Source organism: Paramormyrops kingsleyae, chromosome 3 (assembly GCF_048594095.1).
Source record: "Paramormyrops kingsleyae isolate MSU_618 chromosome 3, PKINGS_0.4, whole genome shotgun sequence".
Classification (NCBI taxonomy): domain Eukaryota; kingdom Metazoa; phylum Chordata; class Actinopteri; order Osteoglossiformes; family Mormyridae; genus Paramormyrops; species Paramormyrops kingsleyae.
In genome coordinates this window covers 28,852,370-28,867,391 of record NC_132799.1, presented here as the reverse complement: position 1 = coordinate 28,867,391, position 15,022 = coordinate 28,852,370, and the positions used below count along the sequence as shown (strand labels likewise).

Below are 15,022 nucleotides of genomic sequence, written 5' to 3'. Positions count from 1 at the left end.
AATTTTCACAAGGCTGATATAAAAGATTGTGAAAATGGTTTCACAATCTTCTGATGAATATCTAGGGCAACAGTTAAGGAAGGAGATAAGGGCATGACATCACTACCCACCGGGCTGCTTGGTTATCCTGCTGGGGGGGTCGGGCTGGTTCTGGAGAAGGCTGCCACCAGCAAAAACATGGAGTATGTGAACTTGTAGCACCGTGGGATGGGGTCATCACTCTTTAGTGGGGTCCTACCAAGTCAACTGGTTCTGACAAGAGGTGTGCCTGTGTATCCTCCTGTATAGCTGAACAAGTAGAGAATTGTCTGAACAATGTGGAGGTTGTGGGTTTAAATCCCAGGGGACTCACATAAACTGTAACCCTTCCATCTACTGTAAGAAAAAAAATCATCAGATAAATGAGCAAATGGCTCACCGACTCCTCAAATGCGTTCTGGATAGTAAATGACACAAATTCAATCTTAAAATAGCATTGGACTGGTCTTTTTAGTATAATGTTCTTCAGTTATGGCTAGTATGTATGAAGTTATTTCAGTTTTGTTTATCTTCTGTTCTTTGGTACACTCTGCTGTGCTGCTGGACCTTTTGTTTATGTCTTACTCACAGGAGACAGGAAGATGGCTAATCACAAAAAATGAACGTTACCACATTCAGTGACATCAGAATGTTAGTCAAAATTCCAGATGGAACCAGCAGACACCGTCAGGTGGTGCTGAGAATTGACTGGTATGGACTGGTCAACATTACTTGCAACTTCATTCACTAATAGATGGTAAAGGAAATCACTTCAGGGTAGTGATGTAGGTAGTGTATGTAGCAGTATTGAGAAAAAAACAATGTAGGCCATATGTAATTATGAATCAGATTATCTTTAACATTGAAGAAAACATTGTTCAAAATTCTTGAAATGGGCGTTTTCTAACTATCTACAGACCTACACTTATCTTTTTACAGTATGCTAGATTAACAGGTGAAATCCACGTCCTGGGTTCTTCCCCACCTTGCGCCCGAAGCTTCCAGAATAGGCTCGTGACCCTCTTGACGCTGCGTAAGACGAGCGGGTACGGAAAGTGGATAGATGGATGTCGTCGGTGTGTTGTTTCAGCTCCATTCAGCTTCTCGCCTTTCCGCATTCACAGGATTTTGTTCAGAAAACAATAGTATGTTGAGTTTCTCCCTTCAGCCTGCTGCTTTTGCTCACCAAATGTGTAGCCTTTGAAAAAAAAATAATTCCGAGCAAACCATGTTCGCTTTGTCCCGGACGGTGTCAGAAGCTGGTTGACCGACACCCTGGTAGTTGTTGATGTTCTGCTCCCTATAATAACATAAATATTTTAATTACTAGGTAAAATATTTTTATTCTCAAAACGAAACATGCAGACCGAACGAAGCGATATTTCAGTATTTATCGTCTAGGCTCGCTAACTAGGCCGTGCGAGCTAAACGTTTAGTTTGCTGCTTTAAAATCTTTAAACATTTCGGGTCTCATTCAGTACTGCTAAGATTCTCAGTGATTTATGAGAAAGTTGTAGCTGAAACGCGGCCCTTCGGAAATAGTTATATTCCATGGGCGGAATTACTAAAAATTAAATCTAATTAGGCTCTAAAGTTTTCCACATCGGAGTGCGAAAGCAATTAGCAAATCTGCTGTTATTGACCCAATTAATGCGCAGCATCTCTGTTAAACATGGCATAATTAACATTTGAACTGAATAAGGCGTTTTACTGGTGCGAGCACCTGTCGTTTGCGCCGTTTACCGGCGCTTTATTACAATAGCTAAGTAAGATCTAGCAAGACCAACTAGGTAATTTCTAGTAGAAATATGCCAGATGCATTGCTTTTTTTAATAAGGTAGTTGATTGGGTGCCATATGATGCCTATTCATAGCGTCTAATGACAAAAGCTGACATCTACCTATATTCTGTAACCGATTTTCCTCAATTTTTAAAACTTTTAGTGGCAGCGACTAGTTACGGTTTTTATTGTATCACGCCTGCTCAGTGTATCGGACGTTTCGGTAATGCATTTGGTGGAATAGCCTCTTTCAGCACGGAGCGTTGATATTGGGGCTGCAGCTCTTCGTTGATCCCTTGTGCCAGGAGGCCGGGCGCTCGCATCTTTTTTTTATCCGGTGAAGTTCGGCATGCGCGCTGCTTGATCGGAACACGGTTCCCATTTTGATATTATGATTCACTTTCGTGCAGTTTCTCGTGTTCTGCGTATGGGCGCAATAGATGTCCTGGTGTTTAAACCGGCAGCGCCACGAGTGCCGCCTTCCGTGACAGGGGTGACCCTATGGGGAAGACGCCGCTCGCGGCAGTGTGAATGAGCGCGTAGAGGTTTATTTTACGTCAGTCTCACTTAAAATAGAAATTAATACCGCGTTGATGAGATGAATTGAATTTCGCTGAACCAGTTTCGTCACCCTGTGCGGATCTGATATGTCTTCTAATTGAACATATTATTTGAATTATCCTTGCGTCATTGAGAAAATAAGACAGGCTATATATAATCACGAATCAGATTATCTTTGTTTTAACAATTATAAAACATGGTTCCGATGTCGATGCTTGTCGAGTTGGTAGATTGTAGGTATTCACAAAGAATTGGGCCGGTTTGGAAAAAAAGTCATGGGAGGTGTTTTTTTAAAGCCATTTCAAAAATAGACCGTGGTCACAAAGTTTTATTTTAAAAACGGAGCTATCAAAATGAAATGTCAGTTTCAGCACAAACACCGGCTACGGGGCGAGTAGAGGACTGGTGGGGATCTAGGGCAGGCCCAGCGGCTCTGGCTAAAGTACCACCCCAAGAAGTAGGCCTCACACACACATCAAATTCCATAAGTATTTCATGCAATGAAATGACAAAAACAATGCAGTTTGGAGCCCGAAAGGTACTAAAAGTAAATTATGCTTGGGTTCAGGCCATATTGTGCAGTGATTGTGCTGGAAGTTTCGCCAGCACGCGGTAACCCTGTTGCTATGCGGGCTTTGATACGCGCTGCTTTCCTTCCCCCGCCAGAAAGCCGGAGACATGATGATGAGCACGGTGCAGAGTGTCATCGTCCGGCTCCTGTCACCCCTGTGGAGGGCCACGGAAGAGGACCAGGATGCCGCGTTTTATGGGGCAGGTTTGTTTCGGTGTTGTGGTTACTCAGAATTATCTGGATCAGTGACGGATTGATGCGTGGATTAAAGCCCAGGGCCTCGAAACGGTATAACTTATTAAATCTGGCAGATTGATCCGCTGGTTAATACGCTCCTTCTTTCTATCAGTGCTTGGAAACTCTTAAATATTTAACATGTCCGGGGATATTTGCTTGGTTTTAAATAAGACCGAGTAACCACCACGTATTATCACAGGACTTGGAATGTTTATGGTCTTTAATATGCTTGTACTCGGCTACCATCTCCCGTCTCAGCTCCAGAAACCGTCCGTGACGTGCGGGAGGGTGTGGTGACACAGCTATTACAGGACTACGGGCTGATCGACGAGACGGTGTACTTCACTGACGCGCAGGTGCTGGGGGGCTGTCCCCTACACGTGGGCGACCATGTCAGCGCCATCGCCGTCAGGGATGGAGCCCACGGCGGCTGGAGGGCGCTTAGGGTGGGTGAGCGCCCCCTAGTGAACAGGAGGTAGAATCGTATTCCAGAAAAGAATTGGGGCAGTTAAGTGTGTTGTTTCCAGTAAGTAATATATCTAAGGGGTGCTTATTTTGCATTTGCTATTTGGGGCTGTAGCTTAGACGGCCCATGAGGTCTGAATGCGTATGTGCTATAATCTGTTATTGGCCCCTCCCACTCTGTAGGTAGAGCGGTTGACCAGTACCTGGGAGAATGAGGGTGGTGCTGGCCTTCAGCCAGAAAATGGCGGGCTCAAGCATCTGGTTGGCACCGTCACGTCATGTGACCAGGATGGAGGCTTCATTAACCAGAACACCTTCTTTCCACGACAGGCACTGTGTCAAGGTACATATCGGCAGGGTGTAGGGGTGTGTCTGTGACTGCCGCTCTGTGAGCTAAAGAGATGCTGTCCATGCAACAGGGTGGGCAAGGTGCCATATGTGTAACTAAGATGTATGCTTGTTTAGGTTATAAGCCCATGAAGGGGGACTGGGTCCAGGCGCAGTATTTCATCAGCGCCACCCAGTGGAGCAGCCAGGCTCGTTCAGTCGGGCCGCTACGGTACCGCCGCATGGACCAGGTCAGCCCCCCCCCCACTGGCCATATTTGGGAAATTCAATCAGCTGCAAAGAATCAAGGAACATTTTTGTATATATTACTATTTATTACTACACCAGGACCCTCGGGGATTGGAAACATGCTGTGAATTACCACTGCAGTGAGGCTCCTGTCCTGTGCACAAGTAGATGTTCTACATGCAGCTGCCAGTCCTCTGTTTTAAATTGTCAGTCTTTGGTCTGCTGCTGTACATGTAAGGCGGCCTACATGCATCAGGTCGTATGAGACCAATCCTCTAAAACTTGGTTTACTGAGATTCGTGTTTAAAAAGTGGTAAATTGAATTTACTCGTGGTTTGGTATAGGGGTGTGCAATTTGACGATATTAGACCATGAAAAATTAATGTCTTCATGATGTGCTTCAGTGCACATTCTATAACTTGCAGTTCTATGGCTCAGATGCATCTAAAGTTTTGTCAGCCAAATCCGTTTCCACACACTAATAATCTGGTGATGGCAAATGGTAGGTATTGCCTTAAATATCTTCCTCTCTCCCTTTTGCTCCCTCATCCCAACATGCAGCACATTCCCTATCTGGCAATGTAGCGGCATGGACGACATGGAGTCGGTCCCTAAAATGAATTTGACTTCAGTAATGTGGAACTTGTTTGGATCTTCTAAACCTGACATGGTGCAAAGAGTTATGTTTAAAATTTGCGTAGATGTGGTTCATATGTTGTATGGCAACGCAACAAGGAATTCTAACCACCTCAAAAGGAAACATGCAAAAGAGTGCAGTTATTTTAAGTTTTATTGCCTTATAGGGCTATATATTTTTTTTTTCAAATAGTGGAATTTGGTTGTACTGTTCAATAACTTGCAAAATAGTCTTAAACCAACCTGAAAAAGATTTGTGACGAGATTGTGGATTGTGATCCTATCGGGGGGGAATAAAACAGTGCACCCCTAGTTAATCTGCATGTATTGTAGAGAAGGTTGTTCTGTCCTGTAGAGTTGGGGTGGATTTGAATCGGCATGCGCCTTGTGCTCAGGTGCACGTCACGAGCATGTGCGGCAGCAGCGGCGTTCTGGCGGACAGCGTGTTCTTCAGCACGGTCTCCTTGCTGCTCCCGGCGTGGTACACCCCCCAGCTCGGTGACCTGGTCAATGTGGTGGTTTTGGAGAGTAGCCAATCCTTCTACTGTTGGAGAGCGCTGTGCATGGCCCCTGTGCACTCCAGGTGACTGGGGGGGGGAGTTTGGTTGCCATAGCAACATGTTGTAGTCCCGCTGCAGTGCCGAAACCGTCTTTTTTCATGGCCTACAGCCCAAACCTGGGGCAGTCTGTCTCTGACATGGACATTCAAGGCCTCCTGGAGAACAAGGGTGGACTTCTGGTGGATGAGGTTCAATTCGGATCCCTTCCTCTAGGGAGTACTCAAGAGCTGCTGGTCTATATAGAGTAAGTGAAGCAGTGAGAAGTTAATGCCAAACGCAAGCCAGCTCGAAGCTAATGGAGCTGGCTAAGAGCGAGTTCTCTTATAATGATAAATGAGATTAAAAATGCTCGCATGGGCTTGTGTGCTGGTCAAGAAGTACTCTGCTGTGTCTGTTGCCGCTGTAGGAATCAGAGCTCGGAAGTGCACACTCTCTGCCGCTGTGAGTTAGCAGGCTGGGACCCCCAGGAACAGTTCACCCTGGGGCCCGTCGCACCCAGTACCCCCAGCTCTGCAGAAGCAACTAAGCAGAGAGCGTCCATGGTCCAGGCTGTCTACATGGGCATCCCGTTTGGGTCACGCATGATGGGCCTGCACTTCTCCATAATGGGATCTGTTGGAGACTCAATCCCTGAGGCGGATGAGGATGGTGTGGGAGGAGGAGGGACAGAGGAGGCTTCAATAAGGGAGAAGCAGGAAGACCTAGAGATCAGCCCAGGTGCGAAGGTGTCCATCACGGTGAGCTGCAGGGCCAGGTGAGCATCTCCGTCTGGGCAGCCATCTTTCGTAGTTCTGACCTGTCTAAGGGGTGTTTCCTGTTGCCCTCTCTGTGTCTAACCTGCCTCAGGAACCTTGGCCGTTGCTCTGAGCTGCTCTTGCTGCACTTCCCCGCCTTCACCATCGGGAGGCGCATGGACATGACCGTGAGCGGTGGGTTGGAGACCCTCTTGCAGCCCGCTGCCCCCTACTGCCCAGCCACTTCGTTTGCCAGGAAGACGGACACGCAGGTGGTCACGGTCCAAGCAGATCCGCCTCCCCGGTACTGCAGCGCCCCCTAGCATTGAATTGTGGTATTCTGTAGCTTATCCTATATTCCGTAAGCGTCCGTGTCCAGGCATTGCTGTGTAACAGAAGTTCTTTCCCCGTGGATCTGAACATGTAATAGTTTAGATCTCTGACCGCGCTGCCAGCTCACCTGGCTGCAGTTTGTGTCCAGATGCTTCATTAACGCTTTAAATGAGCGCTGTGCTGATGGGGCCTCCACGGGGTGGAACGTCCCAACGTTTAATCTGCTTAATGATAGGCATGGGTCAATCCCATTTTTTTTTTCAGTTCCGATCCGATTCTGATACAGATTCCGATACGAGCTCTTTTTTTACTTTTAATATTTGAATAAATATCTGTATATACAACATAAATATTTATGCTTTATTCATATTTTTAAGCTAGTAAATACAAATGGAAAAATATGTCTGCCAAAAAAATCTTTAATTTGGCTACTTTAACTTAAACATGCAAAACCTACTGTTCCACCTCGTTTGTGCATCTTATTTTAAGCATTTATGAGGCATTTACAGTTCAGCTTGAATATCTTCCAAGCGACTATACACAAGTGGCGAATGCTTAAATTGCCCCACAGTTTTTCTTCCACTGGCAGTGGCGTCCCTTCGTTGTGGTAGCAGCCCCTTGTGTATCACAAGCTGTAGCGAGTGCGCAAAACGGCCCAAGCTAGTGACTTCCCAAATCATCCATTGGATTTTTCATATTACTCGCGTTGTCTTGTACAATTTCGTGCACTTTGATTGATTAGTGAGGTTTTCCACTAAATGCTACTCCTGCCTCTTAAAGCTTTTTTACAAAGATTGCAATCGCTGTGCTACCAGTTGTGTTAAAGCATAAAATACTTCCAGATCCCGCTCTTATCTGATGTTCTTGCGGCCCTCGCAGCACGAGGAGTATGCGCACGACGTCACAGCGGGCGGAAGTCACTGCGCTCACACCCACTGCAGCGGTAGCATTCAACTTGAATGCTGGAAAAAAACACATATAAATCGTGAAAGACCTGTTGTGCGATTTGTGCAAATTGATTTTAACGATGTCGGAGTGATCTTTTTACAGACTGCCGAAAAAGCTAAGCATCAGGCGTGGATCGGTCACATGGATCCATCTAATAGTTCTGGATCGGTGCCGATACAGATCTGAATATCGGATCGGTGCACCTCTAGTTAATGGTCACTGCGTCTCTGGGGCAGCATGTTCAGGGGACGGTGTCTGGTTATTCTCGTCCCGCAGGCTCTCCAGGCGCCACCTGCCCAGCTTCCTGGGTAGCTACCCTGTGCCCAAGGCCCTGCGGGACTGCCTGGAGGCCAAGGGGGACGTGCTGCTCGTGCAGCCCCTCCTGGCGGAGGTGAGCAGGGGGAGACACGCTCTGCATGATGGTCTGCTTCCTGTCAGCAGTGCTGTTTTGGTGAATTAAGCGCTTATCATAGATTAAATTGGACAGTTTGCGCTTATCCATTTCCCAGTTGTTTTACTGAAGCACTTCTAAATTGATTCCTAACCGTATACAGTAGTTTACCCCTCCATTGCGCCTCCTCCTTTAAAACATCGCTGTCCTTTCCCCAGCCGCTGTCCCCGACTTCCTTGCAGCCGCGCTTCTCTACACTGCTGTGGTTGGAAGAGCTACAGGCTGAGCATGAGCTGCACGCGTTCAGCCTCACCGGCGCCCTCCTCAGGCGAGGCGCGGCACACCTGCACCTGGAGGTCCCCGGTGTGGCAGAGGGCCGACCCAGCGTCTTCGTCGGTGAGGCCCGCGCCCAGTGAAGCAGCCCTGGTTCCCTCGGCCATCCTCCGTCCTCGTTTGCCGCTGCCGTGCTCTCGTTGACTGCCGGTCTCCCTGGCGTGTCGCCCACAGGTGACAAAGTGCTCCTGAAAAAACCGCTGAGTGGTGGCATCGTGGTGGAGTATGTGGCCTACGTCACTGAGGTACTGAGATGTCTGCTCACAACTGAATGTCTGGAGGGGAGCCTTGTTGCCTAAGGGAGGTGTGTGTGTGTGTGTGTGTGTGTGAGCTGTTAACAGCATGACCAATGCTCTACCAAACAATCAACCGCAAGGCCCTTGGTAACTTAGTCAAGCCATGTTGCACTGCAGTTACCACTGTAATGCACTGCAAATGTCATGTTCTTGTATGGAACTAGGAACTTGTATGGAGCTTCTGTCAATGAGAGGAAATGAGCATTGAGAATTTTGGGGTGTGTGTGTGTGTGTGTCCCAAAAAAAGAATTTGACTTGTGTAGGTTTATGTCTCTTATGTAGTTTCCTGTGTGTGTGTGTGTGTGTGTGTGTGTGTGTGTGTGTGTGTGTGTGTGTGTGTGCATGCAGATCAAACAGGAGGACCTGACCCTGCGAGTGAATAGTGAGTTTCAGCACAGCTACATGGGAGAGCCTCTGGATGTGGAGTTCACTTTCAACAGGTATTGTCTGGGGTGGGCCGGGGGGGTCCAGATCTGAGGGAGAGGTCCTGAAATGCTGCTCTCTGATGGCCGAGTAATCGGCTCGTTAGCATATTACTACAGTCCTCTGGAGAAGGGCAAGATGGCAAGGGATCAAAAAGAGCGTATCTTAGGGTTAGGGACTTGAGAGCCCCTTGAATAATACCTGGACCCATTATTAAAAATTCTAAATTTACAGCATTGAAAAGTGTATATGTTCCTGGGAGATGTGAGATTCCACAGTCAGAGATAGCTAATGCATGAGTGAGGCTGGTTGCTGAGACATGATGCACAACCCAGGCCAAGATGGGGTTAGATCTCACTTTTTTTTATTTTTGGGGAGGGGGAAAAAAAAAAAAAACTTTTTAAAGATACAGTATGCACTTGCACTGATCTTTGTTGTGTGCCCTGTGATGGGGTTGGCGCCCTGTGATGGGGTTGGCGCCCTGCCTGTAGCGTCTGGGATAGGCTCTGGATCTCCCTCGACCCTGAATAGGACAAGCAATTTCTGAAAAATGGACCGATTTGTGTTCCATTTCCAAATCATTTTTTGAAATTTTAAATTTAATTTAATTTAAATTTTTATGTTCCATTTTATATTGTTGTATTCTTGTGAATAACCAAAACCGCAAATGTCCAACTTGCGAATCTGGAGGGGCGACTGTACTAATTTTTCTAGTTCGATGTCACCTGTGCGCTTAGGCTGACCATGCGGCGGTGTCACTCCGCCATTGACCAGGCCCGGCTGTTTGAGAGGAACGGTGAGTGTGTCTCCTCCCACCATTCTGTCAACGAGCCGTGTTGAGGTCTGAACCACGGCCTCCTCTTCCTCAGTGCTCTTCCCCAGCACCATGACCCTGCAGCCTCCTCGCTGCGTTGGCCCTTGGGACCAGGAGACGGCCAGAGAGCCCGATGGAGCCCAAGAGGTCAGTCTGCTGAGAGATCCTCCTGCAGTGGCTTCTGGGAGCTCTGACTGATCTCTCGCCTGTGCTTCTAGACGAATGACGTTGCCAAGACGGGTTGGAGTGTGCAGAGTCTGTGCATTGACATGGTGTCAGTGGCGACACAGACAAAAACAGGCGAGTGATTGGCTGTTCCCTGGCTAAGCTGGCTCTTATGTTTTTAATGTAAGCCCGAGGCGTGGCCACGTTTGCCGTCCGTTCCAGATCCCAGCGTGCGTCGCACGGCGGCCCCCGACCCGGGCTGCTTCTTCAACCCGGAACTGAACCCGGCCCAGAGGGAGGCGGTGAAGCACATACTGGCCGCAGAGTGCCGGCCCACCCCTTACGTCCTGTTCGGGCCCCCCGGGACAGGCAAGACCGTCACCCTGGTGGAGGCCATCCTACAGGTGACCATCGTCTGGCTGAGAGTCACGCCCAGGTCCATCTGTGAATCTGGAAACTCTCACCGCGCCCCCTCGCTGCATCTGTCCCTCTCAGGTGCACCACCGACTCCCCGGCAGCCGCGTGTTGGTGTGCACGCCCTCCAACACGGCCGCCGACCTCGTCTGCCTGCGCCTGCACAACAGCGGCTTCCTGCATGCGGGCAGTCTGGTGCGCGTCAACGCCACCTGTAGGCAGGAGGAGGTATCGTGTCTGCCACAAAGTAAAAGTGTTCTGTTGGTGTTTCCCATCTTGGTGCTCCCCCCCAGACGGTCCACATTCTTGCTCCCAGCCAGTGAAAAACGCCAAATTCCTGATACAGCTGTGCTGGGTGTTGGAAGGGATCTTAAATGTAGGCTGTGTGGGGGTGTCCATGGACTTGATTGGGAAACGTTGTACTTAAACATAAATGAATGTAGGGGTGGTACCACCAGAGGGAGCTCACCTGTCACCTGTCCCCAATCTCTCCCCCCATTAGTCCGTCCCTGAGGTTCTGTGGCAGTACTGCCGGGCTGGAGAGGACATCAGACAAGCCTCCTTCCACCGCATTGTGGTCAGCACCTGCTCCAGTGCTGGAATGTTCTACCAGATCAGCCTCAAGTGAGAATTTGCCCGCAAAAAAAAACGTGGTTAAAGACTCAGGGTGCCATTTTATGTAGGATACGGACATTATCTGTATCATGGGGTTGCTCTAAGTGAGCAATTTGCCTCCATCTCCTAGTGTGGGTCACTTCACGCACGCATTCATTGACGAGGCGGGCCAGGCCACGGAACCAGAGACCCTGATCCCCCTGGGCCTGCTGTCCGAGAGTGAAGGCCAGGTGAAGCGAGTGGCGGCCCCCTGGTGGTGCTGATGGGCATTGCGTATATTACTGACTTCCAGAGTTTGTGCTTGATCTGCATGAATATCATGTTGGGATGTTACATTATTAATTCATTGAACACCCTCAACACATGGGATAGGTGTCTTTTGATTTGTCGTCCACTGTCCTCGTCCCGCCCCCAGATAGTCCTGGCGGGTGACCCCCACCAGCTGGGCCCGGTGGTGAAGTCCCAGCAGGCTGATGCCTTCGGGCTGGGCATGTCCCTGCTGCAGCGGCTCATGAAGAGATCGCTGTACTCGCGGGGCAAGAATGGCTACAACCCCCTGCTGGTGAGGGTGGAGACGGCATGCAGGGAGAGCTCAGGATGGCGACGATCACACGGGTCCTGACGCACAAATCATGTGACTTTCAAATTGTGTTGGACTGAGCTTTATAATTATTTTAGGATGTTAGTGGAGTGATATAGATTTGTATATGATGCCGATTTTTAAAAGATTAAGGATTTTTCTATTTCCGTGTAGTGAGTATTGTCCAGTGTGGTATTCAACGCAAGGTCTTAGATGTGTAATGGAACCCAGTTTGGTGTCTTTCTTACATGGTAACAATGTGTTTTCAGTCACAGAAATTCCATCTACTGGGTGGCTTTATTTAAATCATACCGTTCTCTGTAAACTCTGCAGAGTGTGAGAATCCCAGGAGGGTGACTGTTTCTGAGAGATATTGGGAACCGCAAGGTGTGGTTCCAATGGTCAGACCACCTTCAAAATCTCGTATCGGACGTCTTGCCCGTTCTTCCGCCTAGTCTAACAGCAGCCGAGCCTCCTGCCCACGTGCTGTATGCGTTCACTGGCAGCTGCGCGACCGGCTGTTCGCAGCAGCTGGCTGTTTGCTAGCCGATTTACGTAATAACCCAGGCACTGCATGCGGGGGTTTCGCTGTTTACCCCGATGGTGAATTTTGGGGGCCCCTGTGAAGTGCAGGGACCCCTAAAGTGCCAGGATGCTTGTGCCCCTGAATGGATGTACAGCGCTTCTCCTCCTGCCTCAGGTTACAAAGCTGGTGTATAACTACCGCTCCCATGAAGTCCTGCTGGCGCTGCCCTCTAGACTGTTTTACAGCGGGGAGCTGTGCGCAAGGGCGGAGCGTGCGGTGGTGGATGCCCTGAGCAACTGGGGCCACCTGCCCGCTAAGGGCTTTCCCATCATCTTCCACGGGCTGCGGGTGAGGGGCAGGGTGACCCGCCGTGTTAGATTTTTGTGCCCCAAAGCCAGAGGGTTTTGGGTTTGAATCCTTCATTCCCATACTGGCACTCAGGGCAAGGAGATGAGAGAGGGCAGCAACCCTTCCTGGTTCAACCCCACGGAGGCCGTGCAGGTCATGTTCTACTGCTGTCAGTTGGCCAAGTCGCTGTACAAGCCGGTCGCAGCTGCAGACATCGGGATCATCACCCCGTACAAGAAGCAGGTGCAGTGTGGTCCCTCTCCCTATCTGAACGGGTCACTCTGATGCCCCTAACTTGTCTGGAGAAGTATCAGATATTCAGCTGTGCTGCTAATTTGTTAAATGGCTTCTTTCCATTAGTGCATATCAGATCAGTTGGCCTGAAACATCTGGTCAGGCTACAGAGCCAGTGTATGCATGGTCCTATTGCCATCCTGTGTAAACTTCTCTCTCTCTCTCTCTCTCTCTCTCTCTCTCTCTCTCTCTCTCTCTCTCTCTCTCTCTCTCTCTCTCTCTCTCTCTCTCTCTCTCTCTCTCTCTCTCTCTCTCTCTCTCTCTCTCTCTCTCTCTCTCTCTCTCTCTCTCTCTCTCTCTCTCTCTCTCTCTCTCTCTCTCTCTCTCTCTCTCTCTCTCTCTCTCTCTCCTCCTCCTCCTCCTCCTCCTCCTCCTCCTCCTTCCCCCCCCCCCCTGGCAGGTGGAAACCATCCGTACACTGCTGCACAGGGTGGGCCTGGCAGACATCAAGGTGGGCTCTGTGGAGCAGTTCCAAGGGCAGGAGTCACTGGTGGTGATCCTGTCCACGGTAAGGTCACCTACGGCAATCGGCTGCACCCACCAGACCAGGGGCTTCACTGGTGCAGTTATTCCCAATTTGGTTCTCAGGGACCCGCAGACAGCCCATGGGTTTTTTTTTTTTTTTTTGCTCCCTCCCAGCTTCCACTTCAGAGCAAGAATGGACTGTCTGGGAGGGAGCAAAAACGTGGACTGTCTCTGGGTCGCCAAGGACCAACAGCGAAACGCTGCACTAGTGCATTAGATCCAGTGACCCCTCTTTTCTGTGTCGTGGTTTTCGTTTAAAACTGCACGCAGTGCCAGTGGAGATCCTGTTTTTCACTTTCTGCCCGTGACCTCGGGGTCACAGGCCTACCGGTGTTGCCCTGACCCCCCCAGCCCTTTTAAAGATGAGCCTGTCTGCCAGGTGCGGTGTAACGAGGCCATCGTCACAGAGGATGTGCACAGCGTGCTGGGCTTTCTGTCCAATCCGAAGCGCTTCAATGTGGCCATCACACGTGCAAAGGCCCTGCTCATCATCGTGGGCAACCCGCACGTGCTCATTAAGGTAGGACACGCCCATCAGTCACTGTGCTCCTGTACTGGAGGTTTGTGTGCATGCGCACACGTGCTCTCATGCATTAATATCATGTTGCCAGGACCCCTGCTTCTGTGCCCTGCTGCAGTACTGCTGCAACAATGGAGCCTTCCTGGGATGTGACCCTCCCCCCTCCCTCAGGCTGTCTCAGAGGTTGGGTTAATCCCGCATGCAGGGCTGCTGATGGTGCCCCACACCCCCCCCCCCCAGCTCTGATGGCCTTCATTCTGTCTCCTCGCAGGGCTGCAGCGGGGAAGCCCCCCCCCCCAGGAGGAGAGCCGAGCCAAACCTTGTAACACTGCCACCTGCGCAAAATATATTAGCTAAATTGTGTGATAAAACTGTCACATGACCCCTGTTTCATTCACTTCAAAAAAATGCTTGAAGTTCGGAGGAGAGGAAGCAATGTCAGTAGGGTGGTGGTCTGGACCTCGGAGAGTGCGGCGTAACTCTGGGTGTATCTGTAAGGAGCATGTTTTCCGTTGGGTGCAATTAAATTTTCACGCTGCCACAAGATGTCAGTGTTTTATTTTTGTACAATGATGAAATGCTTCTATACATTTTCAAACCGCTACTCCTGGTGAGTGTTGTGGCTTAAAGCTATACTTTAAAATGTGAAATGGTCTGCTGACATCAAGACCAACTAACCGCCATTAAATTAAAAAACGCAAGCCTTGGAACACGGCTATAAATGTTAACCGTCTTTCCAGTCGCTCCCAACTCTAAAGGGAAATTCCATCCATCTTTCATAACTGCTTATTCTGGACAGGGCTGTGGCAAGCCTGCAGACTATCGCAGGAAAAACACACGGCGAGGGCCGCTCTGGGTGGGATGCCAGTCTGGCGCAGGGCACACGCTCACATGCAATATGGGCGATTTGGAGACAGCAGTTTGCCAACTGTGTTTTTTGGATTGTGGGAGGGGATCTTGCAGAAATGCAGGAGGGGGTGAGAATCAAACCTGCACCCCTCAGGTAGAGGTGATATAGTGCTACCCACTCTAGATTTTTTATTTTTTTTTTCTTGACAGCAGAACCAGTATGATGTGGATTTATTTCCTGCTGGAAATGGTCTCTGTCGATTTAATGTTAAGCTGCACAGACTAATTGATCTCGCATGTACCAACTCGCTAACAATTTGCATAGCTTACAGCGCATGTATACTCAGGAGTCCCTCAAATCCATGCTAACAGCCATCACAAGTGCTTAGCAGTAAATCACATTATGATGTGAATGGAGAGGATCGCATGCGTATGTCAGTGATTTGACTTGTTCCCCCTTTTAAAAATGCAGTGCTGCAGGCTAGGATAAACCCCCCCCTTCCTCGTTCA

At 49.4% G+C, this 15,022-nt stretch overlaps 1 protein-coding gene across 11 annotated transcripts; it reads left to right on the top strand.

Moving 5' to 3' along the window:
- Positions 1–1,029: 1,029 nt before the first annotated feature.
- mov10l1 (Mov10 like RNA helicase 1) lies at positions 1,030–14,207 on the top strand. 11 transcript variants are annotated; one of them, XM_023810361.2, is made up of 27 exons: positions 1,030–1,163; positions 3,026–3,134; positions 3,426–3,613; positions 3,816–3,975; positions 4,098–4,210; positions 5,240–5,427; positions 5,514–5,648; positions 5,811–6,158; positions 6,251–6,442; positions 7,696–7,810; positions 8,029–8,206; positions 8,318–8,388; positions 8,788–8,879; positions 9,600–9,658; positions 9,732–9,823; positions 9,895–9,976; positions 10,064–10,245; positions 10,337–10,483; positions 10,758–10,879; positions 11,001–11,100; positions 11,286–11,432; positions 12,151–12,324; positions 12,418–12,567; positions 13,019–13,126; positions 13,523–13,663; positions 13,755–13,846; positions 13,935–14,207. In XM_023810361.2, the coding sequence occupies exons 1-27, from the start codon at positions 1,086–1,088 to the stop codon at positions 13,987–13,989; spliced, it is 3,618 nt and encodes a 1,205-aa protein (XP_023666129.2). In that variant the 5' UTR covers positions 1,030–1,085; the 3' UTR covers positions 13,990–14,207. The 11 variants fall into 11 exon arrangements, with proteins under 11 accessions (XP_023666129.2, XP_023666134.2, XP_072566167.1 ...); XM_023810366.2 differs by having other exon boundaries at positions 1,045–1,064; XM_072710066.1 differs by lacking the exon at positions 1,030–1,163 and adding an exon at positions 1,278–1,296.
- Positions 14,208–15,022: the final 815 nt, after the last annotated feature.

Bases quoted from the DNA above. Each gene is read 5' to 3' on its own strand.
- mov10l1 (XM_023810359.2), top strand. From the start codon at position 2,718: ATGTCAGTTTCAGCACAAACACCGGCTACGGGGCGAGTAGAGGACTGG. The intron at 7,811-8,028 runs GTGAGCAGGGGG...TCCTTTCCCCAG, and splicing joins TGCAGCCCCTCCTGGCGGAG to CCGCTGTCCCCGACTTCCTT. The intron at 11,101-11,285 runs GTGAAGCGAGTG...TCCCGCCCCCAG, and splicing joins TGTCCGAGAGTGAAGGCCAG to ATAGTCCTGGCGGGTGACCC.